General features: G+C 33.5%; 2 protein-coding genes across 3 annotated transcripts in view; one reads left to right on the top strand and one right to left on the bottom strand.

The window, feature by feature from the left end:
• Positions 1–10,651: 10,651 nt before the first annotated feature.
• On the bottom strand, positions 10,652–13,492 carry LOC135123643 (serine/arginine repetitive matrix protein 1-like). Of its 2 annotated transcripts, XM_064048477.1 has the most exons (6): positions 13,271–13,492; positions 13,053–13,216; positions 11,715–11,982; positions 11,343–11,660; positions 11,085–11,280; positions 10,652–11,026 (listed from the first exon to the last, which is right to left on the bottom strand). In XM_064048477.1, the coding sequence occupies exons 1-6, from the start codon at positions 13,291–13,293 to the stop codon at positions 10,712–10,714; spliced, it is 1,284 nt and encodes a 427-aa protein (XP_063904547.1). In that variant the 5' UTR covers positions 13,294–13,492; the 3' UTR covers positions 10,652–10,711. The 2 variants fall into 2 exon arrangements, with proteins under 2 accessions (XP_063904547.1, XP_063904549.1); XM_064048479.1 differs by lacking the exons at positions 13,053–13,216; positions 13,271–13,492 and adding an exon at positions 12,800–13,047.
• Positions 13,493–19,111: 5,619 nt separating this feature from the next.
• LOC135123651 (endoribonuclease ZC3H12A-like) overlaps positions 19,112–24,306 on the top strand; it is a 56,213-nt gene continuing 51,018 nt past the window's right edge. The window contains exon 1 of the mRNA XM_064048487.1: positions 19,112–19,479. Within this exon, the coding sequence (XP_063904557.1) occupies positions 19,252–19,479 (228 nt within the window). The 5' untranslated portion in view covers positions 19,112–19,251. The remainder of the gene's footprint in view (positions 19,480–24,306) is intronic.

Here is a 24,306-nt window from a genome sequence, read left to right as displayed (position 1 = left end):
CCCATAGAATACGAAAAAGTTGATCTTCCCTTTCCGTCTATCCGTCTGTCGTCTCTCTTCGTCACCTGTGTCGATTTTGATGAGATAAACAATATTCGAAACGATTGATTGGACCGATTGTTGTCAAATTTTGTATGTATTTTTGGGAAAATCGCGTAGATGATAAAACACTGACCATAATGTCCCTAATCACCAACAATGTGATGACATCCCCTCAAAATTTTGTACATTAAACATTCTGTAAATTTTATAAAATAATGTAGTTCTACTCTTGGGGTTTATGCATCCGCATTGTTTTAACCACAATTACTTCACAAAAATATTAGAGGAATATTTAGTGCGTGTTTCCTGTAAACGATGGCCTTTTTGCCTTAGATTTGCTTTGTTTTTATTACATTTTTTACCCTGTTCCATAATAATCACTGAACTGTTAGTTGTTCTACAGTCTAATTTTTTTTCTTCTTAAGTAATGTTAAAATTATACAGTAATTTTAAATCATGTCTGCTAAATAAAAATTCAAGTTCTTCGTTTATGTTATGATTATAATTAGGTACATTATATTTATTACTGATTGCGTCCATTTCACATTATAAAAATCGAAAAGCTGGTTATGACATAATATATTTTTTGAAACATATAGTCATGCATGCCATATTTATTCCACTCCTTCCGAGCCATGTTAATTAGGTATTAAAAAACCTGCAACATGTTGATGAAGAAATAATGTGGTGCAGGACTCATATGGTGCCAAAAAACCCTACGCTACATACCATTATTTTAAAAAGTTACCTTCTGCTCAATTCCATATTCATGTTAAACTGAAACATATTTTAAAACTTGTAATAAAGTTCAAAGCCGTTAAATACATCCAACTGTTTAAAATTTTAATTAGGTTAAATTAGTTTTTATGTGATTCAACAGAACTGATAATGATATAGTATTTTAATTATATTTTTTACACATTTACTTCCTAAAAAAGATGTAAGGATAAGTACAACACACCGAATGATGTTCTCACGGTCAAATGCCTCCTTTGTATTTTGTATGATACTTAAGCTTTCTGTATTGTTTGAATTTGGAAACATCAAAAGAACAAAATTACAAAGATAATTAAAAGGTACAATTCACAAAACATTAATTTATTATTAAAGTGAGCATCACGAGTCAGTATCGATGTTTTTAAATATTAATGAAGCTGAAGGGACATTGCATCTTAATGTTTAATTGGTATAATTCTTATCATATATAAGGAGGAATATGAAAAAGATTAAAGTTCTAGCTGTGATCTCAAAACAGTAAGACTTAAGAGATTATAAGTAATACTGGTGATTTATGTTTTATTTCCTTTCAAAATCCACACTTTTACAAAAAGCTAAACTCGTAAGTCGTAAACTGTTTTTTTTTGTGTTTAAGAATGATTCTTTGACAAAACTTTCAGCTTCGTTAAATTAAAAACACATTTAGATGGAATTTGAAGAAAACAACATCAAAATATGTCGTATCACACGAAAAGTGCTACAATATAGTTTAATATGGCCACGCCAAAAATATGAATTGACCTGTAGAAATTGGAACTACATCAGAATCGCCTTCTTTCTCTTAATACTTGGCCCGTGGTACTCAACAATAATTATGCACCTCGTCATGGCTTTCAAGAGTATTATTTCTGAAAACAACTAACTTTTTCAACCATTGTTCGTTTTTAGATGATCTTAACATGAGCGAGGATGTCGCACTGACTTGTTGCTTTTGTGGTCTTAGCTACGTGATATTTGTTTTTGTTAAAAACCAACCAAAAATCGCATTTCTGCTTCGAGATTTATCAAATTTCAAAAAGTTTGGCGTGCCTCCTGGATTTGAAAATCTAGACAAAACTCTGAATTTCGGTTCGTTGTGTGCTTGTTTATACGCAGGGGTCGGTGTAATTGCATACTGTTCAGCAAAGACAATTCATGGGCCAGAATGTGAAAAAACTAGTCTTAGAAAAGGAGTAAAGGAAATTTGTGGTCTACCCACAGCAGTTTGGATCCCTATCGACGTTAATTATTTTCCAGTTTTTCAGTTAATATATTTTTATATTTTCGTGTGTATGCAAATGTTCCTTAAGTCAGCTTTAGTTATTTCTTATATGTTGCTGGAAATTGTACATCATATGGTTTTGAGAATCAAACATTTAGAGCAACTAATTTTTGACTGTTTTAAAGACGAACTAGACTATAAAACACGTAGGAAGCAATTTGCAACATGCATTTTATACCATAAAGAAATTTTAGAGTAAGTATTCAAATTAACCATACTAGAACCACCAAACAATAACAAAAATGTGTGTGATCATCACGTGAACAGCGAAACTACCATTCCTATTAATTAGAAAAGACTTGTCTTGAAGCTGAGTTGGACTGAAGCGCTAATGCCCAGGTTGTTCATGTGACTTTCACGTGCATCTGCTCCGTATAAAAAATAAAAACTGCACTTGTAAGTTTTCCCGTCGTTTTAGATTTTATATTATTATTATTATAAAAGGAACTCATAGATCATACCATCACTGCAGTACAAAATTTTAAACAAAATGTGAAAACTTCCAATGCTGAACCTATTAAACTTGAACAACAATTTATTTCGTTTTAAGTATTATCATGCTAAAACTTCAGCTGAATAAAAACTAATCGCTTTCAGATTTGCCAAACGAACAAATGACTGCTTTTCAGCTGATATGTTTGCACATTTAGCCATGACAGCAGCAATTTGTGGATGCTTAGAAAAACAATTCATAGATGTAAGTAATTTGTAATAAGAAAACATAAAACTGCCTAAACAGATATTCAATTTGATCACGTTTTCTAATCTAACACGGGAAGCTATTTTAAAAAGTAGTGTTGTCTTTCACAGTGAAAAAAGTTGCCAATTTGAAAGAATCTCAGAAATCTTTCTATGTATTATGTCTTGTTTTTGAAGTAATTTGATAGAATCTCGGAAACACCTTGTGTCTAGTTTTTGAAGTAGTTTGAAAAAATCTCGGGCACCTCTTTTGTTTTATTTTTGATGTAATTTAAAAGAAACTCAGGGACGCCTTGGGTTTTGTTTTTGAAACAGAAGAAACAGAAAGAATTTCAAAGAACACTTGTTTCCTTTTTGAAGTAATTTAAATGAATCTCGGGCACCACTTGTCCCTGATTTCTGAAGTAATTTAAAAAAATCTCGGAGACCCCTCGTCTAGTTTTTGGAATAATTAGAAAGGATCTCGAGAACTCAGTGTGTTTTATTAATTCAGACGCAGCGCAGTGACCATTTTTTAACAATATTTATGGAACAATTGATATTGGTATTTTTACCGTCGAAACGTTGTAAAGGAAGTGAAATGAATGATAAACTTCCTGTTATTAGCACGACGCCTATAACCACACTACGTGAAAATTGAGATACTTAAATAAACAATTAAGACAGATTCATAAACCACAAGTACAGAATTATGTTATTTTATAAAAGCATTAACCATGCAAAATCTTGAGGTGGGGATGATTAGACCAATTTTGGTTAGCGTTTTGCCATCTACACAATATTTTTAACATACATATAAAATTTGAACAAACGGTGCAGTAGTTTCGGGGAGTCTAATAAATATCGACACAGACGACGGGCGATAGATAATGGAAACAGGAGATCTGTTTTTCCAAACTCTTACGACAAGCAAACATGACGGTAGCCGTTCACCAGATAGACCCTATTACGATACTTCCTTAGCTTACACTCGGGAAGTACACATATAACTGACCAAGTCAAAACTACAATCATATATAAAATTCTTGGACTACCTAAGGTAACGGTCTGGATCTGGTGTCATGTAATTTACACATCACATCCAGACTGTCGCTTTATTTAGTCCTGAGAAGGTCCATCAAAATACAAGGTAAGACAATAATGCTACACCAGACTTTCATGGATTAACCCCCAATTGAAAGACGGGATATTATATAGATAAAATTTTAAATATGTTGCCAACCTGACAAAAAAAATTACAATTATTAATAGCCACCCGGTATTTATAACGTATAAATAATATTGGTCTTTACCCTTTACCGTACTGTTTGATAAGTTAAGAACATTTAAAGAATCGGCCCTTAGTGTATCATTAAAATTATTCTAGCATTTCGACAAGAACTCCAAAAATTTTAGTAATTCCAGAAGAATATAATTGTACAATTTTTGTAAAATTAATTAAATAACATATCAGTTTAACAAAATCAACGAACTATGTGCACTATACCTATTTATTTTTCAGGGGGAATGTAGACTGTGTGCTTTTCTGCACAATTTCGGGTGGATTTTGGCTCTGTTTGTAGCATGTTATGGCGGACAACATCTTATTAATGCGGTGAATTGTAAGTAATAATTTTAATTGTATAAATTAATACAATGTTTTAGAGTGCTTCACTGTCGGATGCCATTTGGAATTCTTCTTGGTACGAAGCAGACGTAAAGCTCAGAAATGATATTATGTTTATGTTAATTCGATCACAAAAAATTAACTCTATTAGAGCAGGACCTTTTTCTGAAGTGTCTTATCCGCTGTTTCTTTCAGTAAAGTATACAGTAATGCTACTAGGTATATAATTTAAGCAAAATGTTGCAGGTGATGAAAATGTCCTATTCGATATTGTGCTTTTTGACATCATAAGACAATGCTCTTTAAGATTTCGCTAATGGTTTGTGTATATTTACTTTCTGTATTATGATATGCACTTTGAACTTAATACACTAACAGATTATTGAAAAAGTTTTGTTTAAAAATAGATGGAAAATGTCTATATTTCCCTCCTGTCCCCACAAATTTCCCGCTGTAAAATTCTGCATTATATTTTTACTAAAAATCGACACACATACACAGAGAGACGACAACCAGGGTTTATTTTTGTAGAGTTTATGAAATGTCGAGAAAACATGAAAATCGCCATTTGACGGATGGGCCCCCGTAAAAATAAAAAATGGTTGTAAAAAATAACACTTTAACCATTGTACAGTAAGTGTTAAAGTTTTGCCAACGTACTGAAATCATTACTTAGTTGTCATTTCTTGTAACTACCGTTGCCCAAAATGAAAATTACATCATTTTTCAAAGGTGATAATGATAAGCAATTCATTTAAATTTATCTGTCACCAATTACCATATTAAAATAACTACATATCTTAGTTGTACTGTATGTTATTAGTAACTTCATTAAATGTACTTATTACTCCTAATTATTATTTTAATATAACTATCTTGTATTATATAAAGAATAAAAGATTCCACACTGTACTGAAGTTTATCTATTTAAATAAATGAGATTTGAAAGTTTTTGTTTCCCACAAGTCGTGTCAGTAATTCTGTCACAATTTACTTAAGTACAGTCATAGTGAAATCATTAGTTATTTCTTGTGTCTAGCATTCCACAAAATGGAAATTATATCATTGTTACTCTCCGTGCGTAAGCTAAGGAAGTATTGTAATCGAGTCCATCGTGTGACTAGTTACTTTTATGTTTTCATGGCCCCTAGAATACGAAAACAGAGGTCTCTCGTTTCCGTCCGTCTGTTTTCCGTCTATCTTCTGCCGTCTTAACGCCTGTGTCTCTGTTTTTATTATATTAGGAATATCGTGCAGAAGGTAAAATGCTAACCGAAATTTGTCTGATCATCCCCACCAACGATGATGTGACGTCATCACCAACTTTTAAAATAGTAAATGTTCTTTAAATTTTATAAACTATCGTATTCCCCCACTTATGGTTTATGAATCCGTGTTGACTTTTTACCGTACGCATCAAGGTTTTTGAAAAAAAAATCAAAATTGTATAATAATATCATTATTTTACAATTTATAACTTTGAAGTTGCAAAACCGAATGCTTTGAAATCTTGCAGATGTTTTAAAGTTATGATGATCATAATAAATCTTTAATCAAAACATATTTGCTTTTCCCCTCCAAAAAGTTGATGACGTCAGCTCAAAATTTTGTCGAATAGGTAAATCCTATCTAAAATGTCCGAACAATGCAAAATGTTTAATCAACACCGACGGCTAGACAAACAGACCCGTTGGAAAGGTGTACACTGCAGTTTCGATCTTGTTGGATCTCACTAACATGACCAAACTATGATGAATCTATACTTGTGATTTATCATTCCATTCATATTTTTTGGATTTACTTATACAGGATGACTCAAAAAATTAATGAATGACATTCAAAATTTTCGTCAGCTAAGGCATAACGTTTTGTCTTAAAAACATCCGCACCAACACTATACATCCTTTCCACTGCGGCGCTAGATGGAATTATTGTGGGGCAACATGTTACATATTTTACCAAAAATTGAAGAGCCGATTCTTTTGCGCCTAATTTCTTTCCAGTCTAGCTACAAATAAAAGTACGATGTCAACTGCAACAACTTTTAGACAAAAATTTGCATTGGTAGGAGATTTCAAAATATCTTATTGGCTATGTGTAAATGTATTGTAAATATTAGTCCATCGATAATTACCTGCGTACGCAAATCTTTTAATCCCTCAGAGGGTGGACACTCATAAAATTTTATTGTCTGATTATGAGGGGCTGTATCGGTTACCTGCTATAGATCTGAGTGGATCAAAAAAATGGCTAAAGTTTGTTTGACCACAAATTTTAAATATTCTGCCCGTTTCTCAATTATTTATTAAGATATTTTATTTCTGTAAAGCGCAATGGATTTTTTAATACAATTTCTACTAATGTACCTTTCGGAAAATTTAAAATTGATCTGACCCTTTTTTTCAAAAAACTGTAACTTTTTCAAAAATTTAGTTATAGAGACGTTTTTTTTTTTTCAAAATGTTGTCTTTAAATGTAGTTTTCAGAAAAAAAATGATGTGAGCTTCTATGAGATTTTTCAATTTCTTGAGAAAAACCGTCAATTCCTCGTAGTCGACATTTTTGATTTTTTGTTTTTTTTTTTTTTCTAAAAAAAACTTTGTTTTTTCTGGACATAATCCCTTGAAAATGGGAGTAGGACGAATTTGCATTATTTTTTTTTTAATTAAATAAAAATTAACTCGAATTTTTTACTTCCCGAGCGTAAGCAAAGGAAGTATTGTAATCGAGTCCGTCGGCCGACTCTCTACTTTTACGTTTTCTCGATCTTTCGTGACCCCAAGAGGACGAAGAAATAGGTCTCCCGCCTGTCTGTCCGTCCGTCTGTCTGCCGTCCCGGATTTTTATTAGACAGATAATCTCCGAAAGTACTGGACCGATTGTTGTGAAATTTTGTACTTATATTAAAAATATCACGTAGATGGTAAAACGCTAATCAAAATTTGTCTAATCATCCCTACCACTAATGCGATGACGTCATTTCAAAATTGTACATAGTAAATGGGTTTTAAATTGTATAAAATAACATAGTCCTACACATGTCGAAACGTCTAGATTTTTGGAAAAAAAATCAAAATTATGAAACAACATTTTGCCATTTAATTTTGAATCTGCAAAACCGAATGCTTTGAAATCCTACAGAAAGTTTCGAGTTATGAAAAGCATGATAAATTTTTAATCAAAATATATTTACTTATCCCTTCCAAAAAATTGATGACGTCAACTCAAAAGTTTGCCAAATAAATCCTATCTAAAACGTACAAAATATGATGAGTCTGTACTTGTAATTTATCATTCCATTCATATTTTTTGGATTATATATATATACAGGGTGACTCAAAAAAATTAATGAATGCGTGAATATATTTTATTATTTAATCAGGAACTACAAAACTGAATGCTTTGAAATCTTGGAGATGTTTTACAGTTATCATAGGCATGGTAAATTTTTAGTCAAAATATATTTCCTCATCCCCTCCCTAAAAAATTGATGACGTCACCTCAAAATTTTGCTGAATACATCCTATCTTAAATGCGCAAAATATGATGAGTGTAGTTGTGATTTATCATTCCATTCATATTTTTTGGATTTGCATATACAGGGTGACTCAAAAAAATTAATGAATGCGTGAATTTATTTTATTGCTTTAATCAAGAATTGCACAACTGCATACTCTGAAATCTTGCAGACGTTTTAAGGTCATTGTAAGCATGGTAAATTGTTAATCAAAATAAATCTGTTTATTTCCCCCAAAAAATTGATGATGTTATCTCAAAATTTTGCCGAATAAATTCTACCCAAAATGTACAAAATATGATGAGTTTTTACTTGTAATTCATCATAGCATTTTTTATTGATTAAATTAAGAGAACGAATGACCCCATTTTCCCGAAAATGCGAAAATACAAACATCTTTATTTAATAAGAATTATAATAATGATATTCAGAGCATTTTGTCGATTAGTTAATTACTAGTTAATTGTTTTGATCCTCTGTTTTGAGGGGACGAACTCATTCAAATCAAACAAATTTCTACGACATTCTTCCAATGTATAAACATAAAGACTTGTTTTTCTTATCGAGGATAACCTAAAGACGTACAGTAATGGAATCCATTGAGCAATTTGCCACTATCAAATTTTCTCGATATTTCATAACTCCTAGACAAGGCCGTAGCTAGAAGGAGGCTAGGGGAAGCTCCCCTAGATCTAGAGAAATTGTAATTAACCAAATGTGAATTACAGCATCCAAAAACCGAAAAAATGTAGTGTTTAATTATAAATGATTTTGTGAAAACTCAACAAATTATTTTTCGGATGGAGCTCTTCAGAAATTCAAAATTTTCAAAAACTGTCAATTTATGCTACCATGCAGATGATTTTGGCATACTTACCTGCCGAATGGCATTTTTTCGGTACTGACATGGAAAAGGTCCATGCGATGGTATCTGTGACACACTCAAAGATTATAGCAGCGAGAGCAGGTCTTCAGGTAGCAGTAGACAAATAAATAACTACACCTCAAGAACTTTATGCATGGGCTTCTCCTTGGCTTCTTCACTTATAATCTTCCGAACCAACTCCATAATCTAATATGTTCCGAAAATAGCGATTAGGTTTTCACCAGAAAAGAATTACAATAAAGCTGTAAATTATTTAAGTGATCGATTTTCAAGAACAAAATCAATTAGTGGAACTTGGAAACTGCACACTGTGATTCCAAACAGAGATGGTTGTCTTCATGTTCGTAATTTTTCAAATTCAGATCAATACAGAATAAAAGTAACCTCATCTGGCATACACCTTGTAAAACTTTTATGACTTAAGCGGTTTAAGCAAACCACCCTTATAAGTCAAACTGGCTATTATAAGCTTTATGCACCTGAACCGCAAGGATTATTACTGTCCATTGTTGCCATAATGGAGCTGTGAACTGAGTTAAGTTATATACAATAGCCAGTTTGACATATAAGGGTGCTTTGGCTTAAGCCGCTTAAGTCATAAAAGTTTTACAAGGTGTATGTCAAATGAGTTACTGGTATGTAAGTTATTTAAGCGCCAACGAAAAACGAAATAAATAGTTTCTTCAATAAGCATTTCAAAATTGATTTTTAATTTTATTAATCGTGAAATTTTGATCATAAATCATAAGGTGAGGTCATAAATTAAGTATGAAATATTATAAAATTATAGATTTAAAATAATTTTAGTGTATTAACAGTAAAAAGTTAGAAATCGAGTTTTTTTTTTTTTAATTGAAAAGAAATAGAACGCAAATTCGGCCCAGTCCCGTTTTCACGGGGTTATGTCCAGAAAAATCAATCAATCAATCTTTAGGGAAAAAAAATAAAAATGTCGGACTTCGAGACGGTCTTACTCAAAAAATTGAAAAATCTCATAGAACCTCACATCAATATTTTTTTTCTGCAAAGTACATTCAAAGACAAAAAATTTTGAAAAAAGTTTCGATAACTCAATTTTTCAAAAAGTTAGTTTTTTGAAAAAAAGTCATTTTTTTTTAAATTCATAAATTTTTTTCGGTTGGTTAAAAAAATTGAAAAAATTCTCAAAAACGTCTTTGGTGGGGTGGAAAAAAATATAAAAATTTCAGCAAAATCGACAGTGGCCGGGTTCAAAAGTGGTCGGTTTGGCATGGAATTACCCATATGTACTCGTATGTCGTCTGCAAAGACCTAAAGAAAAGAACGAGTCATTTTAAATATGTGAACCAGATTTTTGGTTGAACCAAACCCAAACTGCATTGACCAATAGAAAAGTGATCACATACTGATCACTAGAGAGCGGATTTCTGTCGGGCTAGACAAGGCCAAACTCGGTACGGCTCGTACGGGATGGGAATTCATTGCAATTACCGACTGCACTTCGTTTATTTGAGATTAGAATAACGCTGCTTCGTGGCACTCTGCTGTTAATTCCAGTTCTCATTTACTTAGCCGTTTGATTAATAAATCGTTAATTGTATTTATGGAATCAAGTGACAATTAAATTCAGTGATTACCTGTCACCCGCTACTGAGTCCCGGCGATGCAGCGCGTCCCCGCCTATAATCGTGACGTAGCCCGACAGAAATCCGCTGTCTACTGATCACCCATGTTTACTACTGGATCTTTGGTTTATTTTAGTAAGTTTATTCGTTTTTTCTGATGCTTGCAACTTCCACCAAAAATAATCATGAACACAACAATATTGGTAGTTCTTGAACAGGCACTTTGTGCACATATGTTTAAAAATTAAAAAATCGAAGAAACTGATAACCGTTATATTGTACAAATTTACAAAATAAAATCTGTCTACATAATATCACTTTACTCAGTCTTCACAGAAGGCTGTTCGCTATCTTCAACACATTCAGTAATCGTGACGGTTTCATTGTCTTTAGACGTTCCTGCAGTCGTCGTCGTCGTGACGACAGATGTACTTTCAATTGCCGCACTCGTCGAAGGAGTACTTCTGGGCCTAGGTGGCCTACTATTATAGACTATTCTGGGCCTGAACGGCATCCTCGGCGGAACCATGGGTGGTATGCCTGGTCTAAATGGATATGGAAATGGTCCAGGTGGAATCATTTGCCTCGGCAAAAACCGATGCTGAAGCATAGGGGGAATCCAAAATTCTGCACCCTGTTAGATAATTAAATAATAAGAAATCAGCAACATGATCAGGCATAAAAAACATTACCTCAAAATATGGATTCGGTATTCTCGGAGGTTCGTACTCTTCGCGCCTTTCGTGCCTGTCTTCGTCATAACGTCTACGTGGCGACCGACTTCTTCTCGATCTACTTCTTCTGGATCTTTCGCGACGATCTTCTCGACGATAGGGTGATCTACTGTATCTAGATCTATGGTGGGGAGAATAGCTTCGGCTTCGGCCTCTGGAAGAAACAATTAAATATATAAAAAACTATTACGACTCATTTTTGCACATTGCAAGTACCTGCTGCTCCTCCTCGGTGGAGGCGTCCTTGACCGCCGCCGACTCACTGATTTCTCTGGAACTTTTGGAGGCGACCTCGTCGTTCTCCTCTCGGGAGGAGCTCTTTTGTACCCGGACGGCGATCGACTATGCCTTTGCTTGGTATAGTACCTTGGAGGGGTTCGCCTTCTTTCATGAGTACTTCTAGGCGACCTTTCTCGCCTTTTGTGTGCCTCAGGAGACCTTCGAGGGCTTTTGCTTCGCCTGGATTGATATCCCGATGAACGAGGAGGTGTGTTGCTCTTATACACCGCCTTCCGGGAATTTGAATTGCTTCGTCTAATTAAAATGTACGTCGGGTTAAATTTACTATTTCTGATTTGTTTATCTTACCGAGATCTAGAGGAATAATATTCACCGCTCCTATACTCTTCTTTGGAGCGGTCCCTGGAGGTGTGTGCCTCAGGACTCAATTTTTTTTTATCTTCTTTTTGAGGGCCTCTACTAGAACTACGGGTTGATCTTGAGCTACTCCTAGAAGTAACTCGGTGAGCTAAAGTCTTATCATTTCCTTGTGAAGAGGTTAAGACCATCCGTTCTTCCTGGTTTTCTTTATTGACAACTATATCCTCGCGCTCAAAAATTGGTCGAGTTCCCTCATCTGAAAATGAGTTGTTTCTCAAAAGTGAAAATATTTTTTACGCGCAAGCATTCACACAAAATCCTGTACCAAAACGGAATTACTCCAAAGAAATCGCAAAGAACGATACTAATTGTAGAAACAGGTATTTAGTATTTTAATAGGCGTGATTTAAAATAACATTTAAGTTGCATATACAAAAAAAAAGTAAATTTTGAAGCAACAAAGTATATCTGAACATGTTAGACTTTATATATTAAGATATTTGAGAATTTCTAAAAATTAGTTTCTTTGGAATAGTTCAATTAACAATCAATACTAATGAATAACAATGTTAAGATGCATGATGAAATGAGGTCTTCTGTTCTTCTTTCTTCGTAAAGTTGTGCTTTCTGCCGTGTTCTTCATTTTACACAAAATTAGTTATACAACTTAAATTTTTAACAAAAATTAACCATGTAAAAAAATTAAATTTATAATAAATTCAAACTACTGTTGCAAAGTTGAATGAAATAGAATTTATAAAACAAACTATTTTTTTAGTAAATTAAATTAAAAACTACGAAATTTAAGTTAGGATGTCTTCCCTAATCCCCAAAGTGTTCTTTTAGTCCACATTATGATGAATGTGTTCCATCGATGCCTTCATTTGAGCAAAGTTAATTAGGATGCAAACACAGATACAAAGATGTGACAACGTTAATTTTCTATGTAAAAATTAAATTATAAGCACTTACGAATTACAAGTAAAAATAATTATGCTATAAAAGTTAAGTAATAAAAATATTGAATAAGCTATGACTTAAAAAGTTATCTATTCAAAAAAAAAATGACTTACATTGTTCCATTTATAAATATTGCAATGATGAATTACATAGTGATCCTTTGTAGAGTTTTTGTCCCAGTAGCTGTGCCTTACTTCCTATAATGCTTGCATGTTGGTAAAACAATCCTTCTAAAGAAGTTAAATTAAACACCAATTAACAATTAATTAGAAGAGAATAGAAACTGAGCTAAATTTGTTATCAACATCTTCAATAAAATTTGAATTTTACTTTGGAATTTGTTCCATATTAGATTATACTATTTACCCGGCCTATAGTGAACAATTAATTGTGAGGGATCTTCCAGGCTTCGTAGGAATGGTCCAGACGCATTTGGTTCAATTACATTCCTTCGCATAATCGCAACCTTTATGCTCTTAAGTTCCGCTTTGTCTAATTTCAAAAGTGCACCCATTTGGGTGTCACCCGATCTGAAAGTAACACATTTTATACGTTGGAACAAAAACGGTTTTCATAATTCATACCTTGAAGTATTGGAATTGGACATTTTTAAGGTTAACTAAAGATAATAATAAATCAACGAATACTCATTACAGTAATCATCTGTAGTCCATTTTGTGTAAACAATCACAAGGTAGACATCAGGTTTGGGGTGGAGACACGACAACACAAAAAACCAGGGACCAAAACCACACCGCCACAATTTTTGACAACAACAACCTCAGTCCTCAACGTAAATTAAGTTGCCAAGTGCCAACTCTAGCAAAATTAAAAACCCTAGTCGTTCCCTGTCACACTGGACAGCTGAGAGGTGCGTTCGAAAACTGGATATAGAGGAACAAACTACAAAAGTGAGCAGAATCACAGGCAGAATTTTATGGTTTAAAATTTAAATGGAAAAGTAAATTCTTATAAGTGGCAGCACAAAGCAAGAAATTGTTACAATTAAAAAGTTTTAATTTATAGAAATTATGGATGAATAAAAATCCCATGTCAAATAATTTATACCGGCAATTTTTTTAATTCTGAACATTAATCCATATATTCAGTTTTAAAAACACAAGCAATGCATAAGATATTTAACTTATTTTCTTCAGTTAAAACATTATTTGTTCTATTTCTTTTGTAGTGTTTACATTTTTGTAAAATATTTTTAGACAGTAATTCAAACAAGTTGATATTTAGGTTTTTTTAATGAAGGAGCCTTGGCGTAATATTGACTGCATATTTCCAATGCATTGGTGTACTAGTATGTGTTTTAAAATTGAACATAGAGATGATGCCCATACTCGTTTTCCTATGTTCAGAGTTAAAAAAATGTCCCAGAATATAGATGAGTTAATGCAGGCTCCTTGGTATTTCAGAGACCCTAGGCAAACATGTGTATAAAATAATGTATTATTTTCAATTGTTCTACGTTATGGTTTCGCTTCATAGAATATTATTGGTTGCCTACATACAACTGTAGTATAAAAATGGATTTTGCAATGGTATCCCTATGGACAATAATTATTTACACTATAAATGCCGAAAGTACTGAATAGGATAACGAGGAGCTTTAATGTACTTAATTTCTGCATTGTTTTCTCTTAACTTAAGTTGTTAAAAAAATAATAATTTTAGTAGTATTACCGTGCAATGTTTGTACTGAGGTTGTTACTAATAAGCTGAAGAAGATGAACGTGGCCCCAAGTGTATCCTAGCATATTCAAATTTTGGCGGATGCTGACCTACAGTGGTGCCATCCCAAAATTCATTAGGTAAATAAACCTAAATATTGAAATCAAAATAATACAAAAATGCATTTTTTACCTCTATAAACTGAAGTTACCGAGCTATAACATAAGAAGAATAATTTGTTTTATATCGATTATTACCTAATGTCATTTATAATTACATTTTGTATTTTGCGGTTCTGAATCTGAGACGGTTAGAAAAAATCTACTTGTAATTACATCGAATGAAAACAGTATACTTTAGTGTCAAATGAGTTGTGCACAAATTAAACAATTTCCAGCAGTTTCACATGTTTCACAGTTTCACTCAGTATGAAATTTTCTTAAGTATATGGTAATCTCCCAGAAGTAGTCCAAAAATAGAACTACAAATTTCCAGCTAAGTAGATGTATTTGCTAAAAAGTTATAGGTACACAAGTTTTTTTTTACTTTGTTCTAATTATCGCAAATGTACGTAATTGATTTGAAGACTTATTAGAGGATAGATAGATTATAGATTATATGCTAGAAATTCTCCTATTGTATTATTACTATATATTATGTTTCTTTAACTAACAGTCATAGCTAAATTTTTGTTGTAAAGGCGAATATTTTGCCATCTCGTAGTAACTAATCCTATTTAGAAGTTTATTCAAAATTGTGTATTTATAAATCTTATTCGTCCGTTATATCTTATGTCATTGTTGTATAATTAACATACATATATTTATTAAATGTCGGCTGTAAGTTAAACAAGTTTGCGTAATCATAAAAATAATAAAAGAGAATTTCAGTCCCAGGTTGAATCTTGACCTGGGAGAAGTCGACGATGAATATTTCTAGATCATATCTTTCCTCTTTGACCTCTGATGCATGCCATGTGTAACTAAGTTTTACCAAACAGGAGCTCCATGCTGGTTAGCAATTGTTTATCTTGATACTTGTATATCGGGTCAGCAATATATTTTGTAATCGAGTCATCCGTGGAAAGGATTTAGCATTCGGTGATTAAATCATACTGATAAATGTCAAAAAATGACAAAGGGCCTACTGTTCGTCTTTGGCTAACTCTAGTCTAAATATTAATTTTCAGAGGATGAAGAGTAGTCTCAACATGAACATATGGATTTTCGGTTCTTCATTTTCTCGTATTTTGATAATTAATGTAATCCCTCAGATGAATAAGCCAGGATTCTCTATCTCTATCTATTTTCTGTTCTAAATATTAGGTTTATAAATAATAGGCAATTAAAATTATTTTTGTTAAAACTGTTCCATGACGTAGCTTTAGACGTAACGTTAAACATATCATTTCAAAGAAGACATATGTATTCAATTCCAAGGGTGACTCGATTACAAATATGTTGCTCCACTGGTACATACACAGGACACTATCCTAAAAAACTGCAACTTATTTTTATGTAATTAAAATCTTTGATTATTTCGCTCCAATTATATTTAACTTCATTACCGAAGTGTCCAAATAGAAAGATAGCTGTAGCCATGGCAGAAGGCAGCAGAAGGAGACATGGTATAGGCATACGCATCGGGTGTGACGTCAAGTGGGGTGAAATTAGCGCGAAATTTAAAATACAATTCGTTATCCGACAACTAATTGACGTATTGGACAGAGCAATGACAACTCAAGCTGAAATTCCCTAGACTTCCCTAGCGAAGCTCACAAGAGTCACAAGGTCGTTGATGCCACCTAACGTCACAAATGGATGCGCAGACCATTTTTAAATTGGTACATCGGATGCCTATACCATGTCTCCTTCTACCATGAGCTGTAGCTACATTCATTTGACGTATAAATAACATATTCGAATTTTCTGAAAATTTTGACGTAAATGTAATGAACAGCCGAAATTAGATGCAGTGGAAAAATATTCTCAAACATTTTCAATACGAGTGAGTATATTGCGTTCGAGAGCCTCATTTCTGCTTTATTATGACTTTTTTTTCAAAATGGGAGTACCAAATATGATACTACATTAGTTAAGTTTCGAAAACGATGAAAAATGGGTCGAAATTTAAAGAATTGGAAAAATTTCATTTAAAAAAAAATTGTCTAAACATTTCCAAAATTTCTGGAATTTATATCCCGACGTTCTGATTCCAAAAATGTAGCATGTTTATGGTCACGGAGCAATATTTTCGAAATATTCGGTTTTAAAATCAAATTTTTTTAAAAATTCCAAAAATTTCAAATTTTCAATGGGTGATTCTGGAAAAATAGATGGAGTTATCGAAAAAACGATCCCGGAAGTGACTTCCTATCTTGTCAAGTTTTAGCCCCGCCCACCCACCCGTTTTTCTTAGTGGATATGTCATTTACCAAAATAAATCTTATCTTAACAAGGAGTAGTGTTCGAAAAATTTCACTTTTGAAAAAATTGCCTAAAAACCCTCAAAAAATTCTAGAATATAGATCTCGACGTGCTGATTTCAAAAATGATTATGGTCACGGAGCAAAATTTTCGAAATATTCGGTTTTAAAATCAAATTGTTTAAGAAATCCAAAAATTGCAATTTTTCAATGGGTGATTCGGAAAAAACGGTTAAAGTTATCGAAGAAACGAGCCCGGAAGTGACTTCCTATCTTGGCAAGTTTTATTTTTTCTTTTTTTTCTTAATATATTACATAGCCATCTTTTCACAAGAACAAACTTAAAACATGGTTAAAATGGTTAAAATGGTCCATTTTTGGAAGGAAATATGGATTTTGCAAGTATGAGGCTGAATCTAATTGCAAAATCGATATTTCCCTATACAAATTTTCCATTTTAAACATGTTGTGAAAAGAAGTCTAGGTACACCTATTAAAACAAAAAAGCAAAATGTAAGCCCGCCCACCCGCCCTGTCTCAACTGTGATGATTTTTTTATTCGCCGAGAACCAACTTAACTGCAAAATACTTATTTCTGTACAAGAAATTAAAATATGTTTATGGGTATCGTGTTCTTCAAAGAATGGGTTGTATATTAAGAAAAAAAAGGCAAAATATAAGTCAAGCCCACCCACCCCATCTCAATTGTGATGATTTTGTTTATTCCTACTGATTGAAATTTTTTATGTTTTAAAGTCAATCTAAGTTACTGCAAAGAATAACAAACTTGATTCAATTTTGAGTTGTTACCCGTTAATAATTGCAGAAGTAACACTTACAGTAGAGTAGAAAATGAAGCCTTTTTTACAATAAGAAAACAGCTGTGGACTCAAGCATTCAAGTTGGTAAAGTTTGTTTAAGTGTCACTATGTCGGCCAATCGGCAATGTTGGTGCGAAATATTAATAGGGTTTTAAAAAATATATATAGTGGCAGCAATGTAGCGATAGTTGTAGGGTAGCAAAATTTAATTTGACTTCTGGATTGTAAAGGCAGTTTTTGTAGAAATTTAAAAAACGTCAATCTCAGAAATAGGGCGTATAGAGGTTTTGGGGGAAATTGGGGGCGTTTAATCAATTTAAGGGAGTGGCACAAGAAAATATTTGAACATTTTGAGAAACCGGGAAAATATTATAATTCAAACTGTATACATCGTAGTCAACGAGTACTGACTGAATGCTTGGTGCCATGTCACTTTTAAGCGTTCAAGAAAATTTGGTTATGACAATTTAATAATACTAATTCATTAATTGTTATCCATGTCAGTTTTGACAACAGGAAATTAGGTGGTGGTGGAGTGACAGTTCTACCAATTTCAAGCAAAATTCATCGATACCAATTGAAACAGTACTTGCAGAAAAAGAATAATAAACACGATCAAAGACAGCCACAAATTTTTGAAAATGATGACCGTCAATTTGAAAGTTAAAATGTAGAATTTTTTCAAAAGTGAATTTAAATTTGTCTCCTCTTTCATTTTGGTAATTTATGTAAAATTAAAAAAAAAGCAAATTTCTAATTCATTTTTATGGATTGAATTTTGGACAGAGGGAGTATTTTTATTAGTATTATTTCAAAACCGGTATTTATACATAAGAGATGTTCAGTTGAAGAATACATCAACTGAACACTTGCTTTTTTTGTAGAAGAAAATATAGCCAAAAACAGATGTGTCTGATTAATGCGTACTGTTGTGAATATCATTGAAATTTTCTCATTTGCAACTGCCGTTGATTAAATTTTATGTTTATTATAAACGTACTTCACAATGTTTACAAAAATCAAGGCTAACTTGATGACTTTGTCAATGGAGCACCTGGTATAGGTACGTATAATTTATCTCCTAGTAATCCTTGCGGTTTCCCATGGTAAACGAGAGCTCCACCTAGGGAAGCACCGATACGAGTGCTTTCTGGGAAGCACAAAACGATGGAAATATAATTGTTTACTGTGTTTTGTGTTAAACACAGGCCGTGATCTGTGACATGCGCAGACGTGTCGATCCACCACTGGATATTTGAAACATGGGTCCTCAAATTTTTGAATAGTGTATTTTTCATCATATCTTAGAAATATTTTCACCGACCTCAACTGCTTTCTACCTATGTATTTCGGATTTTTAAATATTCAAACTTTCTGAGCTTTCTCCCCCATTTCACAAAACACAACTTGTGACAAACCCTCTTCGCGCTTAACTTCGAACCGTCAGCGCTTTTCGTCGCAGCGATTGGCAGCCCTGCCCACCCACAACAATCCCAAGATGTCGACCGTCAGCTGTGCGCGAGACCTTGATCGGAATAAATAAAGTGCGTCCTACGAATAATCGGCGACAGGTAGCATCTGTATCTAGTGTAACTTGTGGAGTGATTTCGCCATGTAACAAGCATGGGCTTTCGCGAAAATGTCAACGGTGGCGACGACGTTACTTGGCACAGTGAAAATAAAATGCACCTGTACGCCCCTTCTGCTGGAGAATCTGGACAGGATTTCGGTGCTGTTCGCGGCGCGACTTGAGGAGCCCCGCGCCCAGAACATCGCCAAAGACGACCTCGTCAGCTTCGAAGTGCATTCGCTGGCTCCCAGCGGCTGCGAACGCGCCCCCAGCGCGGACTTCATCACCAGGTTGCAGGTAAGGGTGACAGTGTTTGTAAATAAACAAGGACATTGGAAGCAGGTGGATCCGGCGGTAGCGATTACTGATAGACTTTGCGGTTGGAATTCAGGTTAATAAAGATCGTTCTAGGGAAGTCTGTTGTTCTAGGAAGAAGAGATTGCAATACCCTTGAATTTTAATGACTATCGTCTGGTATTGAGTCTTGAAAATTCCGTTGTTTAAATTTAGGTATGTTATCGAAGAACAACAATTGTTTTTATACAAGTTGCTGCGTATTTGGGTTAGTATTTACAATTGTCGCTGTTAGGCGGATGTGCGAATTTGCGGTTTCAAAAATTTTGTGTTGTTTTAATAGATGATTTCAGCAGTTGATTATGGTGACTTGAATTATTGTTATTACTTTTTAACCATTGCGTAATAAGATTCTCTGACAATTGACACATGTTAAAACCATTAAAACTGTGAAGTTGTAAATTAAAGGAAAACAATTTTAATGTTTCTGCGTAAATTAATTAGTGGCTTATTTATCACTTGCTGTGCTATTTTAAAACGAAATACATAGATCTCATTGTTTATTAGTGAGGTCAAGGCCATAAATAGCCCAGTTTTTGGTGATAATACCTGAAACTACTATCCTTCCCAATTGCCTCGCTTCACAACCCAAAAATGATGACGAAAACTATACTAAACTCAGTTGACATACACCTTATAAAACTTTTATGACTTAAGCCAAACCACCCTTATAAGTCAAACTGGCTATTGTAAGCTTTATGGACCCGAACCGCAAGGATTATTACTGTCCATTGTTGCCACAATGGAGCTGTAAAGTTGTACTGGGTATATGTGAACTAAGTTAAGTTATACAATATCCAGTTTGACTTATAAGGGTGCTTTGGCTTAAGCCGCTTAAGTCATAAAAGTTTTACAAGGTGTATGTCAAGTGAGTTTAGTATACAACGTGACAGATTTTGTCAGCTGTCAACGAAAAGGTTACTCATCCGTGGTTAACACATTTTTTCATAAGCAGTAAAAATGTTTAACAAAGAATTAATTAATAATAATAACAGTAAACAAAAAATTTTAAAAGCAAAAACTAAATTTCATTCGTTTGTTAGGTATACTCTTGGCAAGTAAAAGTGGCAGACTTAACTTTTAAAGCTGCCATAGGATTACCATAAATATCATAAATGGCGTGGATTAATTTCTGTCAAATAATGTCTTTTTTACCTGGTCTGGGTTGATTTTCCATGCCGCTTTGCTTGACTCATCGTCATCCCGCTTCTGTACAGGGGTGTATTCATATAGGGTAATAAACATTATTTGATAGAAGTTCATACTTTTATGATAATCTTATTCGGCTATAAAAGTTAGGTCTGCCACATCTCCACTTCCGTTTGCCAAAACTAGACTAATAATTGTTATAATATGGAAAATATTGGTGACGTGCGTCTTTGTTCCTCAACACGTTGTGGATCTGCAAAAGGAGTAGAAGTTGGTTTGTTGCCGGAAAAGTCTAAACGACATTACGTTAGGGAGTACGAGACTTTTTCGTGATTTTTAAGCAACAAAGTGAGAGAAACTTATCCACCTCCTCTCTGCGGGTTTTCATAATCTCATAGCTGCTTGGCTAGATTAAAAAAAAAAGGACCAAAATTTCCTGGCGTGATTTTAGAAAATTTTGAATTCGAAACGAGAAATTTTTGTGATAATATTTTAAAGCATAAGAGCATAAGACGAAACCCCGGATTGAAATGACTAAAAATTAACAACGTTTGTGTCCGTTTAAATGACGAAATATCTTCCTAGTTCTTTATTTAATTGTTGTAAAAACTATCAAGTTAAAAAAAAATGTTTAAAAAAAAAACTGCCCACACGTTATACCGGGTGTCTGGAAAATGGCGGATCAACTCTTCAGTAGATTACGTACGGGGGTGTCGGGAGTCCCAAAAATATAATAAAAAATTTCTTTATGATGTAGATTACGAAAAAAACGTAATTTTATAAAAGCAAAATTGGCAACACTGCACACACCTAATGTGTGAATACCTCCGCACTTACTTTCTGATTTTTTAGTAACGATAGAGTCATTAATCATTGTGCATTATTATTAATAAAACAAATTATTATTTTTCTTTAGTAAATAAACCAAAAAAAAAATTCATAAGACATTTATAAATTATAAACAAAAACACAAAAAGAAAAATCCATTAATGCATAACCAACTAAATATTAGCGAAGGTTTCAAAATTCCTGCCTTAGCTCGTAATGTTTCCAAATTTTGATAATTTTTTGTAAAAGTTAGTCATCAGTACTTGCTAAGATAAAACTGATTTTGGCAAATGACATACCCCCAAAGAAAAGAGAGGGTGGGTGGGCGGGCGGGGCTAGTAGCTGCTAAGATAAGACTGATTTTGGCAAATGGGGTATTCTCTAAGAAAAGAAAGGGTGGGTGGGCGGGGCTGGTAATCTTCCCGGACGGATATCTTTAGTAAGGTCTTTTGTATTCTGACATAAATTTATTTGTCGTCTATCTAGGATCACAGAATGCAAACAGAGCGTTGTCGTAGTAGATCTGTAGTACTAGGAATGGCATTCCTTATTTTAGTGAATCCACATTTTATTTTTGTAGCAACAGTTAGATTAGATTAGAACAAATGTGATGTGAATATGTTGTTTCATTTGAAATCATACCAGAGATGAGTGTCCCCTCTCTCTCTGGTCAAACTAAATCTTTGGTCGAATACTTAATTACAACGAAGAAAGGAAATAAGAGAATAACTAACCTGTAAATAAAAAAAAAGATTAACTGTTATTTTGTGATGAATGTCACAATAATCTACACCTAGACTGTGTGGGATTAACCGAAGGTGATATAAAATTTACCCGAGCGAAATCTAAGTCAGTTAAGGTCGTATGTAATAATTGTATAATAAATAGGTGGTAGAATCAATTCTAAAACCTCAAGGAGCTAACAAAGTCCTCATGCAATGAATTCATCAATATCGTTTAATTTCAGCTGATTTTGACACTTTACCTTCAAAAAAAAAAAAAAAAAAACGGTAATTATTCCAGTGGCACCGTCTCGTCTTCTTAAACGTACAAAACTCTATAGGTAGGGCTAAAAAAAAACATCTCAGGAGTGTCTCTGAAGGGATATCTTTTTCTATACCAATTTTTAATTCACCTATATCTTGATTCGATATACTCTCGGCTCTTGAAGGTAACTCCACAAAGAAAGTTTAATTGTGTTAGGTCGGGAGACCTTGCTGCACAACCGTATAAGTCGGCGACTCCCATCCGTCTGAACGGAAAATTAGTTATTGAAATAAAGATTGGAAGTGAGATTTTCAGAGTTGATAGAACTAATAAAATCTAGTAACATTACACCAAGAATTTATGCTACGGATACCTTCTTGGCAGTAAGTGGCGCTTTTAAGTCCCAAATTTTAGTTGGCAGTTTGACAGTGGTTGAGACAAAGGTTTGGCATCGGCCACATCACATTAACAACTTTTATATAGCGAAGGCATGTTATCAAAAATAAAATAGGATGTCAGCATGGGCGTGGTTCTTTGAATTTATGCAAATGTCATCAAATTTAATTTTACTCAAGATACAGAAGAATTTCACGGTGACTCAACTTGTCAAGCAGCCTCACACTTCACAGGATTTCCTTAGATGGCGCCGCTTGTTTTCAAGGACTGTCACATTGCTGCCAAACGTAGAGATAGCTTTCAGATTTCGAAGTTTCTTAACCAAAATTTAGCGAACATTCCTGAAGTGATGGCATGTTCCTGTGTTTAACTGGCGTACTGCTAGTAAAATACGAGTGCAAAGCAGCGATTTTAACCTAACAAACATCAAAAGTGACAGCCCCATTGTTACTGTGCCGCCATCTGTGTGGCTTTTTAATTGAAAAGTGTAATTATATAAATTGATGTAATAAGTCGCTGTAATATTTGTCAGTGCATCTTCGTGTTACCAGATTTTCTTGTCTGGAATGTTGTTGACCTGTCAAATAATATCGGAAGCAATGTACATGGTACCACTTGTACCACTTGTGGCTGGTTTGACTAGTAATTAGTCGAGTGTCGTACTGTTCTTGCATATATGTAATATTTTGAATTCTCGGTAATGTTTTGTTACAGCATAAACAGGAACTATCAGCCTAAATAAAAAGTTAAAAGACTTTAAGACTTTATAGAATTGATGTACACAGCGTAATAACAAGTGTTTTTTACCTATAGACAAAATATTTGCAAACTTGTAGAGCAAACACCATCTTCTTCCTCGGACTTTTTTCTCTTGGGGTTTAATTGGTGTGTAACTGTTTAACCTTGAAAGACTGAAGGTGGCGTCCTCCCAGAAGAATAGTGGAGTCGTGCATATTAATTTTGGGAGTTGAAAGTAGTTTAAACAACCAAGGGCTGATTTTAACAGAAGCATTTCAGAATGTTATACCAATATTTGCTATGGAAATATCTGTTGACACGATCATTCCTACCATAAATATTGGCAGGTTAAATTAACAATCGTTAGTGAAAATGGGCTGAAGTATTTTGAACTGTTAATAAACGTCTTTATTCAAAGAATTTCTTATCAAATAATACAACAATAACAGGTCACTTGGTATATCATTAATGAATTAAAAAAATAATAAGAAGTTTTAATTTGCACCCATAACAGAATAAAACATGATGTAATGAAATACTTTGACTTGAAAATATCAAATAAAACATATTGAAATTTGTTATTCAAATAAGACCCTAGAATAAGATGAGTACATTTTAAAAACTGAATAACCGCCTTTTATTAATTTTTTACTACCCACTCGTAAACTCGAG

The sequence above is a fragment of the Zophobas morio genome, unplaced genomic scaffold (genome assembly GCF_036711695.1).
Source record: "Zophobas morio isolate AGI-343-1 ecotype UQ-CSIRO unplaced genomic scaffold, CSIRO_AGI_Zmor_V1 ptg000006l, whole genome shotgun sequence".
Taxonomy (NCBI): domain Eukaryota; kingdom Metazoa; phylum Arthropoda; class Insecta; order Coleoptera; family Tenebrionidae; genus Zophobas; species Zophobas morio.
This window is presented reverse-complemented; position numbering and strand designations above follow the sequence as displayed.

Excerpts from the sequence above, each read along its gene's own strand:
- LOC135123643 (XM_064048477.1), bottom strand. The coding sequence starts at position 13,293 with ATGTCCAATTCCAATACTTCAAG. Across the intron at positions 11,983-13,052 it reads AATTGTTCACTATAGGCCGG|ATGAGGGAACTCGACCAATT; the intron begins GTAAATAGTATA and ends ACTCATTTTCAG. Across the intron at positions 11,027-11,084 it reads TACCGAATCCATATTTTGAG|GGTGCAGAATTTTGGATTCC; the intron begins GTAATGTTTTTT and ends ATTATCTAACAG.